The sequence below is a fragment of the Euprymna scolopes genome, chromosome 26, assembly GCF_053919585.1.
Source record: "Euprymna scolopes isolate OS-2025 chromosome 26, ASM5391958v1, whole genome shotgun sequence".
In the NCBI taxonomy this organism is placed as follows: domain Eukaryota; kingdom Metazoa; phylum Mollusca; class Cephalopoda; order Sepiida; family Sepiolidae; genus Euprymna; species Euprymna scolopes.
Window position 1 is genome coordinate 49,702,142 of NC_136507.1, and position 23,323 is coordinate 49,725,464.

The 23,323-nt window shown below is 32.3% G+C and overlaps 1 protein-coding gene across 12 annotated transcripts in view; it reads right to left on the reverse strand.

The window, feature by feature from the left end:
• LOC145248018 (armadillo repeat-containing protein 8-like) overlaps positions 1-23,323 on the reverse strand; it is a 214,175-nt gene that overhangs the window by 153,629 nt on the left and 37,223 nt on the right. For all 12 annotated transcript variants that reach the window (XM_080109718.1, XM_080109723.1, XM_080109715.1 and 9 more), the window contains exons 2-5: positions 7,999-8,072; positions 5,724-5,795; positions 4,654-4,802; positions 1,428-1,525 (exon numbers count right to left, since the gene is read on the reverse strand). In XM_080109718.1, coding sequence (XP_079965844.1) covers positions 1,428-1,525; positions 4,654-4,802; positions 5,724-5,795; positions 7,999-8,012 — 333 coding nt within the window. In that variant the 5' untranslated portion in view covers positions 8,013-8,072. The remainder of the gene's footprint in view (positions 1-1,427; positions 1,526-4,653; positions 4,803-5,723; positions 5,796-7,998; positions 8,073-23,323) is intronic.

Here is a 23,323-nt window from a genome sequence, read left to right on the forward strand (position 1 = left end):
GGTTTAATGTCCATTTTACATGGTAGTACGTGTTGGACAGCATTCTATACATCAGCATACACATGCCTGATAATCTTTCCTTTTGGTCAACACTCAACTTAATACAGACAGAAGTTCCCTCAACTTACTCCATCCACCTTTACAATCATACTAGCACCTGCTTCAATAGTATCACCAAGATAACAAAACTTCTCAGTAATCTAAATAGCTTTGCCATCCAGATATACTTTCTCCACATTCGTGTTCTCATCCATCTCTTACATCATTGCCTTACACTTCTTACACATAAACTGGTTAGCCTATCAAATAAAAAACTATGATTCATATTGATTTTATTTTTATGCTTAGTTATTTCTTTCATTTATTTGAAGGGTTGATATGTCATGAAAAGAAACCAAACAATTATTTTTATGGGAATTGGTTGTAATAGGGTTTTGATTTGTCAGTTTTATGATAAATCAACCCATTTTTTTTCTGAAACAATCTATTCAATATATGAGATTATTTGTCAACATCTATGCAGACAATACAACTGTCTATGGCAGCACTTCAAAGAGCATTAATGATCAATATGTTGATGATTTTTTCTCTCTTCTGACCTAGATCATGTGATGCAATGGGGGAAAAAAGTGGATTGTTACTTCAATACATCTAAAATTTCCTTTCACTACTCAGATCTTGGTTTTCTTTCGGTAGAAAATATTATTTTCCTTGTTAAAGTTCTCCATTTTGATAAGTTTCTAGGATTGGCTTTCATGCCAAACCGAGAATGGAAGGCATATCCAATTTGTTGCTAGAAAAATGGTTGGATCATTCTACTGCTCCACAAAGTACTTGACTTCTGATGCAATCATCTATCTACACAAGAGTGAAATATTTTAAAATGGAGTAATGCTATGACATTTGGGAAGTTGCTCATTAGAACACTCTTGTCAGACTACAAAAATTAACTTCACAATCTAGTGGGAGAATGACTTCTGTTCTCCACAACACCTTTCTCACAGAAGAGACAGTGTTAACTTTTCTAATTCATCATTATTATAGAAAATTCTTAAATGGGCTTCAATAAGACATAGCGAGAACTCCTCTTCAAATCCAATGTAAACAGATACTTGTCATAAAACATTTCCATAAGTAATCAAATTTTAATCATTTTCAATCTTCTCATAATATTATCCATTATTCAACTGAAAATCAATCTACTTCATTAATCCTTACTCTTGAGCAGTGTTCAGCATTGGTAAATGATGCTTTATTAGGATTAAAAAATGTTCTTGAATTTTAATACAAATTTCTATTAACTGAGGGTAAATTGCTCATTTTTCCAGACAAATGAACATAAAGATAATTCAATAAACCGTTTTTATAAGACAAATTGTACACACCTTGAGCTGAAAAATAACAAGAAATAACTCATAGATACATACCTCAAAAATATATCCTTTAGGTGCACAAGGACTGAGAAATACTGTACGTAGACAACGTAGACAGGCTTCTACATATTTCAGATCATAATTTGGTAATCCTACAAAAATTAAAACATGAACCTTTAAAATAAAAATGAATAAAAGTTTTGACAAATTTTCTTTTGATCTATCTTTTTAATTTTTATGCTACAGTTTTTAATAAATTCACTGCTAAACTTTCAGGAAAAAGTAACAAGTTCAAGTGAGGGAGGTAACGTACAATCTGATAGTTGAAAGTAAATACGTGTGACTGATACCATACAAGATTTAAACGTAGGTAATAGTATAAATATATATTTATTTTTAAATATTACCTACATATATACTACCCTTCAAATTCACTTTTATATGTTGCACCTACTTTTAATTACTATTTACCATTTTATCCTATTCCTTCATTCTCATTTCATTTCTAAATGTTATTAAGCCAGTTTTTTCTGTCTATATTTGCATTTTGTATAATTTCGGCCCTTCTCTTCTGATGAAAAGCATTTAGCTTTGAAATGCCATAGCCTAAAGAGGATTTTTCTTTAATTTCCCTTTTTTTCCTTGTTGTTCTGATGATATAATAAAGTTATATATAACTTATTCCTGATCTTTCATTTAATATTGTTTTCTGCTGCCCTTGGTAGTGTTAATCTTTTCTTATCTTGATAAGTTTTATTTTGTTAAAAATTTACCCTTTGATAACAATTATATATATATACTAGCAGTATTACCTGGTCTTGCTCGGGGGATGCTTATTTTGATCTGTATCTTTCTTTGGTAGTTCCAATATTTTCCGGGGGGGGGGGGGGTTGTAATCTTAAAATTATTTTAGTAAATTTCGGTTACATTGTCACCTTACTGATCAATGTAGCCCCCACACAGTGGATGCAACGTGCCAACAACAATCCAATTTCTGATTTGTCCCCTTTAGCAGCTATTCTTCCAGCTCAAAACCAACTACTTGGGCAAGGTTTTTTTTTTGGGGGGGGGGCATGATTTCTTGAACCGTATGCGAAAGAAACCACAGGATCAACATCGACTATCTATTCGTTGTAAGAATTTCTGTGGTTGTTGCTGTATAGTTCTATAATTAGTCAACCGTGTTGAAAAATTTCTTATGTTGCCGAGCATATTACTTGTACTTGGTTGTTGGGGGCTATGTTTTGTTAAACCGACATACAAGAAACCTCTGAATCACATTTCACTAAATATATGTGTAGACTGTTTTGCAATTTCTTCAGGATCAGTTGCTTGTTCAATGGACGTTCACAAACAGAAACACAATTTACTTTTGCACTGCTAAAAAACACGTATGAACTCACAGTAGAATTTTCATGGTCTGTTGTTCTACCATTATTGCTAAGCGATGACATGGGAAAAATGGCTTTACCAATGATAGATGAATTAAAATAACAGTATAATTACCAATAATTATCAGGGGTATTCTGAGACAAAACTTAAGATAACTCCCAGACTTATACACTAAAGTTCTATAAATTTTAAAGGAAATTTGTTCAGCCATTTCAGAGTTTATAAGGAACAAACTCAAACACACGAAGTTGCATCTATATAATTGTAGATATATTATGAAAGAATAAAATAAAACAAAAATTAAATATTTTACAAATTTATTATATTCAAATATTTCAACAAAGAATAATTTATTAAAGTTCTTTGACCCATGTTAGTTTCTAACATAAAATAATCATTTTATAACACTTCAATTTATAGATAAGAATATTTTTAATACAACAGAAAGGATAGATTATTTCAAGAACCATGAACCTTTTCAGTAAAATTGTCAGATAATGATATAACAATTTAAAACAAATATAAAGTAGGAAAAAATAGATTCATATACTTTAAGATATAGATTTTATATATATCATTTAATAAATGTTATTTGTCCCAGATAAGTTTAACTGGCTTCAACAACTTGAAGAAATAGTGAAAATGCTACAAAGCCAAATTTGTTTGCGTGACTAGTGAAATGCGGTAGGTTATATATGTCTTTATTAGGTCTTATGTCTCTTTTGATTTTTTTGGAAAGCATAATTGGAATACATTTTTGAAGGCAACAATCATTTTATCTTAAAATATTCTCCATTCATTCTAACTATATGAAAATCCATTTTCCTTAGCTAGAGTTGTCTTTTTTTAATTTTATTTTATCAGAGTTAATCCTGCAGAGGGTCTACATTTTTGCTTTGCTTTTTAATTTATATTATTAAAACCATGGTTACTCAGAAAAATGATAGAATACTTATTCCAAAGAAAATATTTGGGTAATGTATAATACAGGTGTGTACAAAAAGTGGGAGGAGGAATAAACAGCAATTGACTACCAACTACCTCACCTCCTGACGAAATATTGAACTGTTCAATTTCTTAAACACTTAGTTATTAAACCCTGTATCATTCATTCCATTTTATAGAAGCACCACATATTTCAGATTTTACCTTTTTTTTTTTTTTTTTTTTTTTTTTACACTACACACCAGTCATTTTTCACAATACCAGTGTAAATGAATGCAATAGATTATCCATTGAATCATCTAGCAAAACAGGCAGTTCAAAAAAAGTGTCTTACTTTTTAAATAAACGAATTTCTTTTAAAATATATGTATTTTATTTTAGTAACAAGTACTTTTTCTGTTTTATCATTTTTTATTATACTGTTTACATGATGCAATGTTTGTTGCCATGCTGTCTGCATTATACTATGGCAGCATATAACCCTAACTAGTTTGATGCCATGCATGACAAACCTTATTTTTCAATGTTACAAATAGTGAATGTCATAGTTTAATACAGAAATTAATATGACCAGACTTGCAAATCTCATCTGAAATCACTCTGGTCATCAGCCAGTGTTTGGCTAGTGCAAATCACAACAAAAAACTCAATAACTGTTATAGTTGCAGAGGAATAGCCAGTCCTCAGCTTGCAATACCACTAAAATCAGACATTTTATGCAATTTGTTTTTTTTTATTTTATCATGTAACAAGTAACATTGCAAATTTTTTTTTTTAATTCTTATTGAAATGCAATAAGATTCTAAGAGTTTACCATTATTTGAAGTATTTACTCTGAAAAAAAAATGTTAAATAACACATTTTTGTTCAACAGCAGAGTGATTATAAAAAAATCCCCCTCCCTCACAACAAAAAATAAAAGAAATAACAGATAAAAACTGACTCTTTGCAGCCAACAAAACTGGCACGCATCCCGCATCCACCAAGCTGGCAATGTTTGCTTCTGTTCCCTTAGAGAGGCTACCAAGAACCACAGAACATTCAACTTTTAAACTCAATGGAACATTGTCATCCATCATCCATTGCAAAAGTCTATGAAAGAAAAGAAAATAAAAAGATTCATTATACATAGAAAGCCACACTCACTTATGATAAACTGTCATATAGTTTTATTTTATTTGTAAAATCATCTTAAGAGAAAAAAAATTGTTGAAATTAATTCTTTTTTATTAAATTCTGAATGCCTTAGTGAGAAGCCACAGCCTTAGCAATAAGAATAGTTGGGCTAATTTAAAAGATTGTTAAAATCAAGTTACTTGAATAAAATGAATTGTCATAAGACATTTTTATGTAAAGATTTTTAAAATTTTAATTGTCTACTTATTTCTAATTATATTAAAACCTCTTAAATGAATACCCATTTGATAACTTGTTCAGCATAATGCGAAACATTTGAAGATTGTAAAACGAAAATAAGCAATGAAATAAAGTCAACTAAATCCTAGGTCATAACAAAAAGTATTCAATGTGAAATCCATAAAGTCAAATGATAAAACAATATTATGTTTACATCTTTTGTTATTGTAAATTTTCCAATGGTAAGTCAGCTTATACAAATGCTGATTTTGCAATCTGTAGATCAAGTTAGTATCCTTAGGTATTCAAACTACAAGTATTCACCTACTGAAAGGTGCTGAAGAGTCAGTCTGTCACTATAGCTAGTTTCTACTCTACATCCAGCATAACATGATTGCTGAAACCCTGATATACCCAACAGAAACAGCTGTCTAGTTTATATATATATATATATATATATATATATATATGATAATGCTACATCATAGATTTAATAATTTAGTCCAATAAAATATTTACTCCTTAAATTATTAATCTAAAATGTTTGTTAGTTTGTTATGAGCCAAAGGTTAAAGTAGCCATCTGCAAATATGATCAAGACAAATACTAAATATCTATTAATGTAGATATTGAAAATTAGTTTGTTTTTTTACTTACCTTGGGATAATACCTTGCACAATTACATTGGTCTTTTGTTTATTGTTACCAATTACTGTGTTTTTTACCTGTCTAATAGATAAGAAAAAAAAAAGAAAATCAACAAAAGCACCCTTTATTCAATCTACAGAGGTAGATTGTTCTCATTCTGCTAACCATGATCAAATAGAAGTCTTAAGGCGATGCTAAATGACCTGCCAAAGTTAAGTTAAAGGCAAACACTCTGGAAAATGCATGTTCAAAATGGAAAGCACATTTTGAAAAGCTACTTGTAAACAAACCAGAAGTAACAGACCAACCAATTCAGCCGATTGTTGCACAGGAACTCGATATTGAGAAGGGTGATTTTACAATGGAGGAACTTCTAAATGTACTAAAGAAGACCAAGAATCGTAAAGCTGCAGGCTTAGATAACATACCTCCTGAAGTATGGAAGACAGGTGGTTTCAATGACATACTTCTTAATTCATGTAATTCTGTATATAATCAAAAAATTATTAATATATGGAGGGAAGGATGCATACTTCCCTTCCCCAAGAAGGGTGGCCTAAGCATACCAAGCAACTACAGAGGAATAACACTCACTCCAATTGCAGCAAAAATCTGCAATGCCATGCTTCTCAACTGTATCCAATCAAATATCGAAGAAGTGTTCAGGAAGAACCAAAATGGATTTACTAGTCAAATACTTACTGTTAGGAGACTGATTGAAGGAGTCAAAGCAAAAAACATTGAGGCAGTCATGATCTTTGTAGATTTCTCCAAAGCATTCGACTGTACATAGAGGAAAAATGGCTAGCATATTAAAAGCATATGGCATTCCAAATGAAGTCATTAATGCTATCATTATGCTATATGAGCACACTTGAGCAACAGTCAGGTCCCCAGATGGGGACACTGAATTTTTCGACATCCGCACTGGGGTTCTACAAGGAGATACTCTTGCCCCTTTTCTTTTCATTGTCTGTCTTGATTTTGTACTTCGCACCTCTGTTGATATACACAACATGCTAGGCTTCACCCTAAATGAATCCAGAAACAGATGTCATCAATCAGAACACATAACTGATGCATATTACGCAGACGATATTACTTTGTTCGCAAACAACAATGTTGATGTGCAAACACTTACGTAAGCTAGAAAAGTCTGCAAATGACATTGGTTTCCACATTAATACGGATAAGACAAAGTTTATGACTTTCAATGTGAAGGGAGAGATCAGGGCTTTGGTTGGATCAACACTGAAAGAAGTCGTTGAGTTTACGTATCTGGGCAGCAAAATAATTTCCACAGAGAGAGATATCGGAATTCGCATCTCAAAAGTATGGCCCGCATTGGATGGGCTGCATTCAGTATGGACTTCAAGACTGGCTGACAAACTGAAAAGGCAGTTCTTCAGGGCAGTGGTAGAGTCTGTCCTTGTTTATGGTGCTACAACCTGGACACTCACCAAAAGATTGGAAAGAAAACTAGATGGCACATACACCCATATGCTAAGAACAATATTAAATATATCTTGGCAAAATCATTCAACTTTATGGCAATCTACCTGCCATATCTAATACCATCAGACAAAAACGCCTACAATTTGCCGGTCATTGTCTGAAGAGCAAGTATGAATTGGTGAGTGATGTATTGCTATGGACTCCACGACACGGACGCGCAAGCAGAGGATGACCTAGATCCATGTACATCCAACAAATAGCACATAACACCAACTGTGAACCTGAAGATCTGAAGCAACTGATGGAAGACAGGAAACTCTGGAGAGGAAGAGTCACATTGGTCCGGGCAAGGAGCCCGTCATGATGATGATGAAAAATTTTAAAAATTAAAACTTCTACCTGGTCATGATTGATGAAATGCTAACAATTTTTTCCCATCAATTAAAGCTTCAGTTCAAAATTTCATAGATTCTTAAATTTTACAAAAAGCATCTGGAAAAGTCAGATTATATTAAGTGAAACATTAAGAGTAACATCCAAAGTAAAAAAGTGTTTTAAATAATCCAAAGTATCAATCCTCATCTCAAAAGTTCAAAAATATAAAGAAAAGCAATTAACATTCTTGAAAGATTTTGTTTCATTTACTCTATATCAACTAATTGCATAACATTTAAAATGAGATTTGCATAACATTTCATCTTATTTCTATAATAAAATCTTAACATAGATTTATGATTATTATTTGGTATGCTAATTTCCAGAATTTTACAACTATCAATTTACAAATGTCTGTCTTATTATTGTTTCAAGTTTTGTGGCAAAAACTTACACAATGGAATCCATCCACCGATCTGCATCATTGGAAAGTAATATGTCAACATAGCTTTGAGAACCATCTACTTCCTGAAGAAAAAACAATTTAGTCTTAGTAAATGTTTCTTGCATGGTTTCTACATAGAAAACAATTTTTATAAAGTTTCATATCATTGCACATTGTATACAAATGAAAACCAAAACTGGAGCTGATCTAATTTGACACTTCTTGGAAAAAAAAAAAAAACATGTCATATATTGGTCAATAATGGATGTATTCTCAAAATTCTAAGTGCATTGCTTGAAGGATCTTTTACTGAATATAGTTCACTTGAGGAAATTATCATGCACTTCCATCACAACTGCCAAGTATGACCTGAACCTGGAGCACATAACCTTCAAGAGATATCTGAAGACCAGTTTGATCTGAGCCATCAGCTTGTTTTTGGCGTTTCATACAATACGGTTGGTATGTTTCTCAACTGCATCTCACTTAATACATGGGGTTACAATCAGGTGAGTTGAAAAGAACAAATGTTGGGGTTGTCAAAATTCTCAAAACGGCCATTCCTGGGTTTTCCCAGAGGTGTGGCATGGACCAAAGTCTTGTTACTACACATATGGTTTTACTTGACAACTGGGCAGCAACCCAATATAGTCGTTTGAAGTAAATCGAGAGAAATTAGTTTTCAAGTGTGAAACTTCATATGGACTCAAGCTATTGTTCTATTCATCACACAATTGGAGCTAGTAGAAAGGTTTCTTATCTGAGTATTTCAATAAGTAGTTGGCCTTTGCATGAGAATTGGCAAAGATGTTCATTCAGCGCTTTTTTCAGTCATCATTGGCTTTTTCTTACCAAAGTATGCATTGCCTTGATCTTGCTACACCTTTCTTTGCAGTTTCTAAATGGATTTCATTGTGTAAACACAGTCAGAACACCCGTTACAATCCTTTCTGCTAGCCACTGTTTCCAAATCTGTCCCAATTCTTCATCTCACAATCTTCAAGGAGCATTGAGTCGCATCTAAGATTTCAGAACTTTTTAATCTTGTGTGCATCATCATAATGCAGGTCACGCTTTTCCAATAATCTGGTGCTTTTCAGTCGTCCATCGTCTTCAGCCATGAAACTCAACAATAGTACACTGAAACAGATATCCATTGCAAGTTACTGGTATTATATACTTATGTTTCTGAAATAAAAGAATGCAAAAAAAAAAAAAATTTTAATTTAAAAAACAATTTTTTAAATTAAAATTTATTCAGAATATTCTGTATGATGTAAAAAGCCAAAATTCTTCAAGATATCCAGGAAAATATCTGATAATTCCTTCCATTTCAACGAAAATATACATTTTACAAAATTATCAAAATTGAAAAAAAAAAAAAAAAATGCTAAATATAATTGTGGGATGTCAACAATAATCCAAATTTCTATTTTTTCTTTAATTTTACAATTAGAAATAATAACGGATCTATGACTAGATAGATGGATCTGTAATGTAAAATCTGACCAAGCCCAACAAATTTGGACTACACTTCCCCAGCATGAAAATTATTATAAGAATTGATTATACTGGTACTGTCATGTGAGTAAAAAAAAACAAACAAAAAAACTGCACACAGTGGAATTTGCACTACTGAACTATAAGAACAAGCTGGTGTAATATGAGAAAACGTCTTTTACAGAAATTGTTGTGGCCCAAATAAAAACTAATTATGTTTCTCTAAACTGTTGACAAATACATGGTTTTACAAAAATACTTTTGATTTGTAGAAATAAAAACAAATTAAAAAAAAAAAAGAAGTTTTTAATTGGTTAGAAAAAAAAAAGTAAAATTTTGCAGAAACATCTATTTTTATATCAACTTTGCTGCCCTTCGTAGCTAAGAGTGACCAACAAAATGTTTTTGAAAAAGCAGAAAAAAATGGTGATTCTATTATCTGCACCCATTGACCCATTTCAATTTCTCAATTGCAAAGAGAATGTAAAACCATGTAAAATAATATATTTGCCAACAGTTTGTTCATCAATAGTTCTTAGAAATTGAAATGAAGTCAGTCCTCTTATTTCATGAAGAAGGAGTCTCAAAAAATAAACATTTATGGTGACGTGGGTGCACAGAGTAAACTCTTCTAATTGTAGTGTCAAATTTTACATTTGGATGACCCTCATAAACAGGTCTGGTTTTCCATAATTTCTGACATAAGTCATTGCATTTTGGGTCCTTTCATGCATATATTGAAACTACCTATGAAGCTAGAAGGTAGTATGCATATCTAACCTATATAGTTGTTTATATGATCTTTGAGATGCATGTAGGAATTTACTCTTTGCTTGTTTTAATGAGTTTTGATATATAAAAGTCTCTCTGCTTCAACTTTTGCAAACATATCAACTGCAAACTGATGGAAGAGATTTTGACTTCTGAAGATGATTGAAGAAATTATCTCTGATCATAAAATGGTACAAATAAAAATTCATACATAAAACATGTTTTGTAGTATTTTTAAACTGATTTTGGGTTAAGTGAGATGGGATGAAAGGACTACAACCAGTTTTTCCATTTTTAGATTATTTTTAGTTTAAAAAAATAAATTCTAAGTCGATCAATCAAACTATAAAAATATGTGAAAAGTAAAGAAATTCCATTTCTTTGCATTTGAAAGTTTTAAGAAATCATTAAAAAATATTTATAAATAAAATGCGTCTTATTTGTTAAAAAATAAGTGTAGTATCATGAAAAAAAAGCATTTTAATTTTACTTTTGAATGAATAATTAAAAATTCGGTATCTGCTCTTTCATCGTCAGTCAGAGGACAACAAATCCTTTTCGACTGTCTTGCCTCTCATAATCTTCATTTATACTTCATAAAATCGACTGTTTTACTTTGGCATACTCTAGCTATCTCATCATTTAATTCTTTCATTTATTTATTAATTAATCAGCATCCAAAATATAATTTTTTTTTTTTCCTAAAAATAAAATAATTTGTTTGGGATTATTTTTGAAACCAATTTAGGTTACTGAAAATAGAATTTGACAAATATTTTAATAATTTATGATAAAAAATGGAAGAGTAAAACTTTTAAGCAGCTTTATTTAAAAAAAATTAGTTACTTAAAGGGAACAAGAACACACAAACAGAAAATAATATTAAATACTTTAACCCTTCCATTTTTATCAAATTGTTTAAATATTGGTCCAATCCTATTTCAGTTACCTGAATTGGTTTTGAAATTACTCACAAACTTATTTTTCTTAAACGATATTTCAGTAAAAAAAAATTAAAAACCATTCTACGAAAGCCAAACAGACCCCATAATTTTATTATACCACAACTGTTCAAACTGAAACACGCTTATCACAGTATTCATATGTGGATCTATATTAAAAACCTTGTTAAGCTTTGTGACATATTTCAGGCGCGAACTAAGACCCCATAATTTTTATTATACCACATTTCTTAAAACTGAAACATAATTATCAAAATGTACTTATACGATAGATATCAAAAGTCTTTATTAAAGTTTGTGGCATATTCCCATTCTATATAGGTCTGGCGCGAACACAAACCCCACAATTTTATCATACCATCTCTGTTCAAGCTGAAACATTCTTATCAAAGTATTCTTATGCACATCTATATCAAAAACCCATGTAAAAGTTTTGTTTTTAGTTTTTTTATTTCCATTATTTGGGAACCGGATGTGTACACAGAGACACCATAATTTTAATAAACCACTCCTGTTCAAAATGAAACATACCCATTTTTGCTTCTTGATATCTCTTCTATCATTGTATGTAGTCAGTTTAGTATAATAGTAAACCATATAGGAGCCTATTAATGTACAGACACACACACAAACATTCAGCTTTATTATATATATAATAGAAACAGAGAAAGTGAAAGCTAAGTTTGTTTTTGTTTCGCAACCCTTGCTGGATTTATTTCTCTAATGTCTTTAATTGCATTTGAAATTCTGCATCGATTTAAAATAAAACAATAGAATTCTTCATAAGTCTTGGTTTTGATTTTAACTAAAGGAACTAAAATATATATATATATATATATATATATAGATATATATATATATATAGATATATATATATATATATATAGATATATATATATATATATATATATGTATATATTAGTGTTGGGACGATTCCTAATTTTTATACGATTCAGATTCCGATTCCAGGAAAATATTGATTAACGATTCCGATACCAAGTACGATTCCGATTCCTAGGGAATTATTGTTTTGAAATATACCAGGTAGTTTTATACTTATGGTCGGGTAGTTCCCAAATATGTTCTCTAACTTTGGAAGAGATATTTTATGCCTACACAGTCGTGTTTTGGTTTAAATAAAATTATTATATAGTAAACTAAATGGAAAAATTTGCAAAATTTATTTTAGAGAAAATTTATTTTACTTAATTGGAATACAGAAAAAAAAAAAAAAACAAAGAAAATAGAATTAATCCTTCAGAGCAAAAACAAATAAAATAGAATTTATATAACAGAACAAAAACAAGAAAATTAGAGAATAAATTAACACAATTCATTATTTTGGTCCTCATAATTAACAGATTTAATGAATTAAATAAAAAAAATATTGCGGAAGAGAAAGAAAATATATACTAATTAAATATAAAAAAAGATAAATATTTAATTTAATAATTTATAAATGAACGTGTATAATTCACAAAGTGTAGTTAACACCTATTGTTTTTTCTTACTTTTTCATTGCTTTTACACGTTGGTTCTTACGTAAAGTTTAGCCAAACTAATTTTGAAATAGGGTATATCAAAGGAACACATATAAAAACGATACCACTATAAAAACAAATGAAATACTAGATAAAATTGAGCAAAAATAATTACCAAAATTACAGAAAAAGATAAAAGAAAAACAAAACAAAACAAAAAATGGTGAAGTTTGTTGAGTGAAATGAATTATTGAAAGAAAATTAATTGAACTAATAGAAATGTTAAAAAAAAATGTCACATTTCAATATTTTTTTAATAATTAAATTCTCAGGGTTGTCGAAATTAAAAATTAAGTGATTTTTTTTTAATTAGACTTCTTTCAAAGCTTGTTACCTTGAAAAATACATTTTAAACCCTGTTTTTTTAAAATAAATTGAAAATAAAACTCAATTAAAAAAATTTAATTGATAATTGAATTGATAATTAAAGATTTAATTGATAATTTTAAAAACATATTAAACATTGAAAAATTACTTATCTCACAAATTAACGTCCAATAAAGTAGATCCAGTCTTCATACAGGAATTCGGTTATAATAAATATATCTTTCCCAAACCTTAAAAATTAAATTTTTTTTTTGAGAGAGAGAGTTCTTTAAAATCGCCGGGGAATGCCGCCTAAAATTTTAAAGAAGTAAATTTTAGGAGTTTAGTGCCTTTCAAAGACGGTTATCATAATTTATTATCATCATTTAATTTCCTTTTTTCCTCCCCCCCACACCTTTCCACGTGGTTCAGTAGTTAACCAGTGCTCCTGTTGCTGTCAGTCAGCTATCTTTACCTGAGTTTTAATTTCTAGTAAAAAGAATTTTTCATGAATAGAATCAGCATTTTTAAAAATTATTTTTTTAGTTGTATATATTGTATTTACTCTTTGAAGTTAAGGAGGGTTAAAAAAAAAATTGGTGACACCTAGATGGTGACTTAGGCAAAAAAAAAAGACACTGCGATTTCGACCCTCACTAATAAAACTGCTCTGAGTGACTAGTTGGTAATTTTGCTAATTTGCAGATTAAAAACCGACATTGTGTCTAACTTTATGTCTAACTTTGCCCTCGCGGGGTGCAATTAAATAAGAACCTTTAGATAAACAATGCTTCTAAACTGAGGTAATTGTAATTTTTTGTTCCGATCGAAAATGCCCCTTTTTGGGGAGCTGGATATTCCCCAGATTTAAAACCAACTGATCAAAAATGCCCCTTTTTGGGGAGCTGGATATTCCCCAGATTTAAAACCAACCTTGTGTCTAACTTTGCCCTAGCGGGGGTGCAATTAAATACAAACCTTTAGATAAACAATGCTTCTAAACTGAGGTAATTGTAATCTTTTGTTCCGATGAAAACTGCCCCTTTTTTTTGGGGGGGGGGGGCTGGATATTAAAAATCGACCTTGTGTCTAACTCTGCCCTCGTTGACGGCAAGAAAATAGGAACTTTTACAAAACCCAAAATGAGGTTAGAATTTGGGACCTCATAGCTTCAGTAGCACCTTTTGGTGCCATTTTTACCTAGTTATTCACTTGTGCCATTTTTACCGGTGCCATTTTTACCAGTGCCATTTTTACTGAGCACCATATATATATCGTTTCTTTCTCATTTTTCCACAGTTAAAAAAAATGAAATGTCATCAACTGATTTCATAAGTCATAAGTACAAAATTTTTCAATAAAAATCGACAAAAGGTTTTGCAATGACTAATTTTCTAAAGAGTTTATAATATTCTAAAAAAAAGATTTTAAATTAAAACGTAAAAATTCCATAATATATAATAAATAAATTCTATTTGCGCACCTAAGCTTGGCTGAAAAAATTTTTGGGGGGAGGGGGGGATTGTCACCCCTCTATGGCTGTCACCCGGGGCTGACCGCCCCCCCCCCCCTACGCTAGTGGGTATGAGCCTCTGAACCCTCAGACTATTTTCAGCCATTTTACAGCTTTCGTTACGGTATGCTAGCATGCACACTAAGGCTATTCGTGTGCCATATGTGCACCCACACTCGTATTAAAGTGACATAAGCGTAGTAATCTTTCGCGAACAATTTAAAATTAGATGGAAATTAATTTTTTAAAAATTGCAGATAATTTTGGAAAGGCAATTGTTTTTTTTTTTGTAAATGTCGATAATACACTACCACGACTTGCCTTTAAAATCTTAATTTTCATATAATTTCGGGTGTGTTATAAACAAATATTGCATTCAAAATTGGGGCCCGGCAAATAGTTTTTAAAATATCGAAGGAAGCATCTAACAAGTGTTTTTGATTGTTTATAAAGTTCATGGTGTTTTTTTTTTTTTGGGGGGGGGGGTACAAAAAACATAAGCCCCATGTCTTTTTTAGAATAAGTTTTATTTTTTCGCGATAAAAAGAAAATTCAAAATAGGTATTTTATAAAGAGTTACTCGAGAATGGAGTGGCGTTTTCAGCACACCTAAATCTACTTTCAAAAATATATTTTTCTATACGAACGTGAGACGAGCCCTAAAGTAAAATCATACCAAAAATGTTATTTAATCTAAATTAAAACCAATATTTCTCTGGAATTTGTAACGCTCAACTTGGATTCAGCCATATTTTATTTTATTTTTTTTTGGGGGGGGGGATCTGCAAAGAAGTTCCAAAAAATATATCTAATTGCTTCATGAGCTGAATATTTTAATAGAATGTAAATTTAAAAAAAAAAAAAATTTGAAAATTAACTTACCCAGTAGTAGCTTAAATTAAATATAAAGCTGTAATTAAGAGATAGCAAAATAATTGTTTTTGTTTTTTAATTTTCTGAAGACCTTAACCGCAAACCACCACTTAGCATGTGTAGTTCTAATGTTATTCCAATGATATCTTTTTGAAACTTCAAAAGAAGCCTACTACTGTCAAAATTTTGCGAAATAATACAACGTGATCAATTTCATTTTAGAGATATTTCTTTCAAAAGCCTTCTTTGAAAAAAAGAAAAAAAAAAGTATATTGTTTTATTAAACCTTTTACTGTTTAAATAATTTGACTTTGCTCGTTTTATTTTAAGAAAATATAAGTTGAAAAAGCATTTTCATTCACTATTAGAAGATTTGTTAGTAAAAAAAACAGTCGCCAAAAAGATAAGCGTATTTTTTTTAATTTTTACTCGCAATGTAGAGCCCTGCATACTTCTTTTCAAGTTAACTCTTCTGTAGTTTTGATTACAATAGATCTGAATGAATAAATCTTGTAAGGGAGGGGGCACTAAGCATTGCCCTGTTAGTAATGAATTTCTTTGGTTTCTTTTTATAACATGCTACATTTCTCTCTTGCGGTTAGAAATATCAGGACATTTTTTTCTTTTTTTCAACATCAGACTAAAAGAATCGTAATGAAGGAATCGGAAAATTAAGTTATTTTTTAACGATGCGATTCCGATACCTCCCAAAATACACGATTCTTACGATTAACGATTCCGATCAATCGTCCCACCACTAATATATATATTTAGACATGTCTGATTGAACATAGAGTTATTCCTTTTTCCGATCTTTCTGAAAGCAGCCTTTTTAATTTCGGCAGGTATATTATATAGAATGGTGCCAAAAGTTGTTGTTCGGCCATATCTTTTCTTAAGCGCTTTCTATCGGTGCATCGATTCCTTAAAGAAAAATGCACATAAAAGATAAATTGGTTAACTGTCCTAAAATGCTAGAATGGCCTGGAAATGGTGAATCATTTTACATTAAATTTTTGTGAAACTAACCGCCCCCCCCTCTAATATTGTTTTTGTTGTTTTTGTCAAGTCTTCAGTATGTTCACACATAATTTTCCTAAGCCCTACAATTAATTCAAAGTCCGAATGGCAACTCTCCCTATATTCTCATTGCATAGAAACCCTCTCAAAATCACACATAATCATCTTTAAAAAAATAAAACAAAAAGCATACAGGATTTATCTCCCATAAAAAAAAAACAGTTAACTGCCCTAAAACGCTAGAATGCCCTATAATGGGGAATTATTTTACATTAAATTCTAAAATAATTTGTTTATCTTTCATTAAAGTTTTTCATGGAATTTCATACATAATTGCCTAAAAAGGTAGAATCACATTTTAGAGGGGGGGGGGGTCAGAAGGGGTTTGGTGGGGTTAAGCAGAAGGTGTTAATCTACAATAATACTAAAGAAATATTGCAATATATTCATTTTTAAATGGTCTTATGTTTAAATTTAAGTTTTTTGTACATAAAGCACATTACAATTCAACTATGAGTTCTCCAACTTCTTTTCTGTTTATGGATACCTGGCATTTTTAAGGAATTGTAGCAGTAGATCTTCCCAGATAATTCACCTAGGAGAAGGAAAACTAAAACTAAACCTAAGGGGAGAGAGGCCTCTCCAGTCCTGGATGACAACCTTCCTAGAGCTGGTGACTCAAAAAATTAGCGGTTTGCAAACCTAAACTGCTTAAGGAGTAGATGGGCTATGTCTATCGCCTGGCTTCCATACTCCTTCTTTGCCTATTAGTCAGGTGCAGATACACTATCACAGGGATTCGACAGAAACACTCAGTGGTAGATCTTGTTTCTTGTTTAGTGTCTAGGGCAATGAACGCCATTTTCCCCACTCCCGAGACATCCCACCCCTCAAAACTGGGCACTTGGAAGTGCTTGAGTGCCACATATGCTTGTGCAATTAGATAGGGTTGACCTTCGTCTGATGGATTGAGGGTCCCTGGCTGCTGTTTCCAACTAGTAGTACAGGAACCCTAACTCTTTGGTAGCGCTTAGAGTGGCTGCTCCATCAACAGTTGTATAATATCGGAATGTTTGTAGTGCCATGTCACACATGGAAAGGAACCCTGCACTCATCCCGGGTGGGCTTTCCTGAGGCCACAATCCTAGTTGATGAAAGGTCAGCTGATGGTCTACTTGTATTGCATGTCTGGTATTCTGCATAAGCTCTTGTTCACCTCCTCCTTATCTAAACTGAAACTCTTAAAAAAAATGATGATAGTACAATCAAAAATTAAGCTTAAACCAGGGTTAGATTCAAACAAATTTAACTTGCCTCCTCCTTTCAGGCTTGCATTTACGAACATCCGTGGGCTTAGAACTAATTTAGCTGATGTTGAAGCATTTCTCCTCACAAATACCCTGGATATCTTAGCACTAAGTGAGACTAACCTACACTCCTCCATCCCTCTAACTACTTTAACATGCCTGGATATCTCCCACTCTGCCGTAAGGACTCTGACAGACATATGCACGGACTTGGAATCTACATTGATAACACCTAGAATCGGACGATCAAGCCTTTATGTGCTTTAGACTAAACATACATGACATTTTATTTTCTCTACCGCTCTCCTTCGACCCAGGACTGCACCATAATAAACAAAGTCTCTGACAGTATAGACTCAGCACTCTCCCGTGACACTAGCGCACAAGTACATGTATTTGGTGACTTTAATGTCCACTACAGAAACTGGCTTGGATTCTCTACTTACACAGACGCAGTGGGCAGCACAACACATAGCTTCACTATATCTCACTCCCTATCACAAATGGTTACATTTCCAACCCGTTTCCCAGACCAGCAAGAACAACATGCATCACTTCTAGATCTGTTTCTGACCACAGTTCCCTATGATTGTATAACGAATGCCAACAGCCAACTTGGGAACGCTGATCATGCAGTGATAATGGTCGAAATCGCCCTAAACTCTAGAGCCATTGCTCAAAACGAGATATTATAAGAAGGCTGACTGGGAAGCCATCAGGGATCTCATCAGAGATGCCCCATAGGGAAATATTTTTTCTCTTCCTGCTGAACAGTGCGCAAACGAGACCACTGAATGGTTCAAAACGGCAATTGAAGCACGTTCCCACACAGAAATTTTATAGCAGGCCCCACTCTCCCCAATGGTTTACTTCTACTTGCGCGACTGCCATTGCTCGAAGGCAGCAAGCGTACCACAGATTTAACCGACATAAGTCCAGTTCAAACAAACAGAAGTATATAGAAGCTAGGAGTAACGTTAAGAAAGAAATAGCGACAGCTAAAAGAGAATTTACTGAAACCATCAAAATATGCATCAAAGCACAAAAATTAGGAACCGTGACTTCTGGAAAATCTTCAACAGTGTAGTAAATAATGGGCAATCAACAATTCTCCCACTAACCAACAATCACGAGGTTGTTTGCTCAGCAACCAAGAAGGATAACATGCTTGCCAGTCGGTTTGCCTCAAACTCCACATTGGACCCTTCTAACCACTCCCTCCCTGACTTTCCTTTGTGGACAGACGCCACGCTAGACGATCTGAAAATCACCCCTGCATAAAAAACCTTGACACTTCAAAAGCATATAGACCTGATCTCATCCCTGCTGTGCTATTAAAATGTGGTCTGCCAAAGTAGCTCCAAATCTCTCCAAACTCTACAACAAATGCCTTAATGAATCTTGCTTTCCGAACTGCTGGAAAACTGCTTCTGTGTTACCAGTTCTCAAGAATTCTGATGAAAGAACCAAACCAGTAAATTATCACTCCATTAGTCTTCTCCCACTTTTCGCCAAAATATTTGAGTCCATAATTAACCAAGCTCTAGTCCATCACCTTACAGATGCTAAACTTCTGACTACCAACAATATGGACTTAGGCAAGCCTGTACCACAGCAGACATCCTAACTGTAATCTCTGAACGTATATACCATTCATTGGACAAAGCGGGGGAGGGTAGAGTGGTAGCTCTAGATATATCTAAGGCTTTTGACAGGGTATGGCATGAGGGTCTCCTCAGGAAGATTAGATCTTACGGTATCACTGGTAGAATACTTAACGTAATTAAATCCTTCTTAGATAAGAGAAAAATCCAGGTTGTCCTCGACGGTCGTACATCTAAACAATATGATATAAATGCGGGAGTGCCTCACGGGTCTATCCTTGGACCTCTATTATTCCTAATATTCACAAATGACCTCCCTGACAAAATTGCCTCCGAGATGGGTATATATGCTGATGAAACCACACTCTATAACAGGCACGACAGGAAAACAAATGAACACATATCTAAAGAAATGACAGAAACAGTAGAAGGATGACCTCCAATCTGTAGTGGAATGAGGACAAAAATGGATGGTCACATGCAATGCTGCCAAGACTAAACTTGTTTCCTTCAATAATTACAAGAAACCTTCTCTGCCACCAATAGCAATGGCCAATGACTATCTGAAAGTACATCTTTTAAACTCCTTGGCCTAATGTTCACAGAAAATATGAGTTGGAACAATTAAATTGAAAGTATTGCCAGGACCGCTGTGAAGAAGGTAGGCTCTCTCTACCGTGCTAGAAAACTACTAAAACCCGAAAGTATCCTGTACCTCTATAAGGCCACCATTCGCCCATGTATGGAGTATTGTTGTCATATTTGGGCTGGTGCATCTGCTACTAGTCTCTCGCTCCTAGACCAGGTTCAAAAGAGAGTCGCAAATCTGATAAGTCATGAACTGTCATCTAAGCTTCAACCTCTGTCCCATCGACGAAATGTTGCATTTCTCTGCCTGTTCTACAAGTATTTTAATGGTGAATGCTCTGACAAACTGCAAACACTTGTGCCTCCACGACATAAACATCCTCAACAAACCCGACAGGCAGCTAAATCCCACTCCTACACAGTAGAGATCCCTAGATGTAAAAGCTTTCTACTCCAGTAGTTTCTTCCCCAGAACCGCTAGACTTTGGAATTCCATTCCAGGTCCCTGCTTTCCCAACTGTACTGACATGCAGAAGTTAAAGTGTAACGTGAACAGACATCTTGCTGCCCAACTCCCTATATAGTACCCCAGTAGCTGTTGCCCGTGATAGTAGCCCCCTACATCAAAGTGGCAATGTGCCTTGTTTGGGGTGAAAATGTAATAAAAAATAAATAAATAAAAATTGTGAGAATAATGCTGAAACCTGATTTATGCTAAATAAGTTATGTGAAATAGGAATTAATTTTTAATAAAAGGTTCTTTAGAAATGCTTCCATAGTGTTTAAAAAATGTTTGATATTTTACAAATGTGTTACAGAAAAATAATTACTAAAGTACTTTTTATTTGACATTTTAAAAACAAGTTTTTCTAGTAAAAAAAAAATCAAATGGTTTTATTGAAGAAAATTGAGATTCTACATTTTTAAGCAATTACACTGAAAACTTAGCAGAAAGAAAAAAAACTATTTTAAAATTTACATTGGGGATCAATTTTACATGTAAATTTAACAAAATGATCCACTATCTGTGTCATGACAGTTGATTATTTTTTAGGGGGAGGGGGGTATATTGTTTTAACCAATTACATGTATTACGATCTTGCTACTCAACTTAGAGTTAGTAAAATAATCTAGTTAACTGTCCTAAAAGTTAAAGTAACACAGAAGGGGGGGACCATTTTACAAAAATTGATACTTGTTAAGAAACAGTTAACAGATCGATTTTTGAATTTTTTTTTTTTTTTTTTTTTTTAATATGTGGTTTTAAGCAAAAACAGTATTTGTCATGTCGAAAATAGTAATATATACAAAAATTACGAAAATTCGTCGACTGGAAAATTATTTATAGTTAAAAGTAATTCTTACGGAAAATTGGGGAGGGGATGATTGTATTTTTCCTAGATGTGAACATTTTGAAGATTGCGAATACATGGAACTCGCCACTTTAATGGCTGACGTACTGTTTTATGTCATAATGATAGACCTTTTTTTTTTTAAGGTGCTAATGCACTTACTGATCCGTGCTATTTTTTAAATCGTATTTCCAAGTTTACTTAAAGTTTTATGATATTTTTTTTATTCAATTGTAAGGCTAAAGTACAGAATAGGTACAAAACACCCTCCCCATGTTAAGAATGGCTTTTTAAATAATAACGTTATTATTTCAGCACGGATAAAGTGCATGGGTACCTTTTTTTAACAGAAACACAATAGCAGTTGTTCTACTCGATTAATTTCTGTATATATTACTATTTTCGACATGACAAGTAAGTACTGTTGTTTTTGCTTAAAACCACACATTTAAAAAAATTCGATCTGTCGAACACCAAAAATTTATATGCGAAATTGGCCCCACATTAAATTCCAAAAAATTTTTCGGTACTGGTCACGATTAGAGTTCCCTGCCGAACACCCTAAAAAAACACTGACGTCTCCCTACGCATGAGCAAAGGACATGTTTTAGTTGCCATAGTAACTAAACGATCATGAATTTTTATTGACTTTGTTTTACTGTTTATGAATATTGAAATAAAAGACATTACTACACATTAATAATATCTCACTTTTAATCACTTTTATCGACTTTTTTTTTTACTGTTTTACTGTTTATGTGTCACTTTTATCAACTTTTTTTCTTTTTTAAATAGCATTTTCTTTTTTAAATGACTACGTTTTACTGTTTATGTCTCACTTTTATCGACTTTTTCTTTTCTTTTTTAATAGCATTTTCTTAAAATGAATATTAAAATAATTTCCCAACTTTTTTCATTTCTATGTGTTTTTAGTTTTGTGTGTTGAATGAAACTTTTTTTTTCATTACAACAATAGTTATCGACCCCGGTTCTTTGGCTGACAAACAACATCTGTCGGCAGTTCTTGAAACTAAATTACACGCATTCGCTTCATGTTACTGACATGCAGAAGTGCCAATGGTGCCATAGGTGTTATTGTAAATTAACACTCTTAGCTAATTCCGTAAAATGGGATTCTACTTTTTTTAGGCGAATTTGCATATCTCACTTTTATCGCCTTTGTTTTTAATCACTTTTATCGACTTTTTTTTTTTACTGTTTTACTGTTTATGTGTCACTTTTATCGACTTTTTCTTTTCTTTTTTAAATAGCATTTTCTTTTTAAATGACGACGTTTTTACTGTTTATGAATATTAAAAGAAAAATAATTACTAAACATTTATTAATAAAAAAATGGGTGCTAGTGCACTTATGATCCGCGCTATATTTTAAATCGTATTTCTAAGTTTAATTACAGTTTAATGTTTTTTTATTCAATTGTAAGGTTAAAGTAGAGAATAGGTACAAAACACCCTCCCCATGTTAAGAATGGCTTTTTAAATAACGTTATTTCACACGGATCAATAAGTGCACTAGTACAATATAAAAAAAAGTGAGACATAAACAGTAAAACGTAGTCATTTATAAAAAAGAAAATGCTATTTAAAAAAGAAAAAAAGTCGATAAAAGTGATTAAAAGTGAGATATTATTAATAAATGTGTAGTAATGTCTTTTATTTCAATATTCATAAACAGTAAAACAAAGTCGATAAAAATTCATGATCGTTTAGTTACTATGGCAACTAAAACATATCCTTTGCTCATGCGTAGGGAGAAGTCAGTGTTTTTTTAGGGTGTTCGACAGGGAACTCTAATCGCGACCAGTACCAATTTTTCTTTTCGCAGGTTGTTTACACTTGATCGCTTAAAAAATAAATAAATAAACAATTAAAAAAAAAAATCTCGTTTTGGGCGAAGGAAGGAGTGATTTACAGGCGCATATGTGCTTACAAACGAACAATGAAAACATTAAATCAAATTTGCTTTTTTTTTAGTAG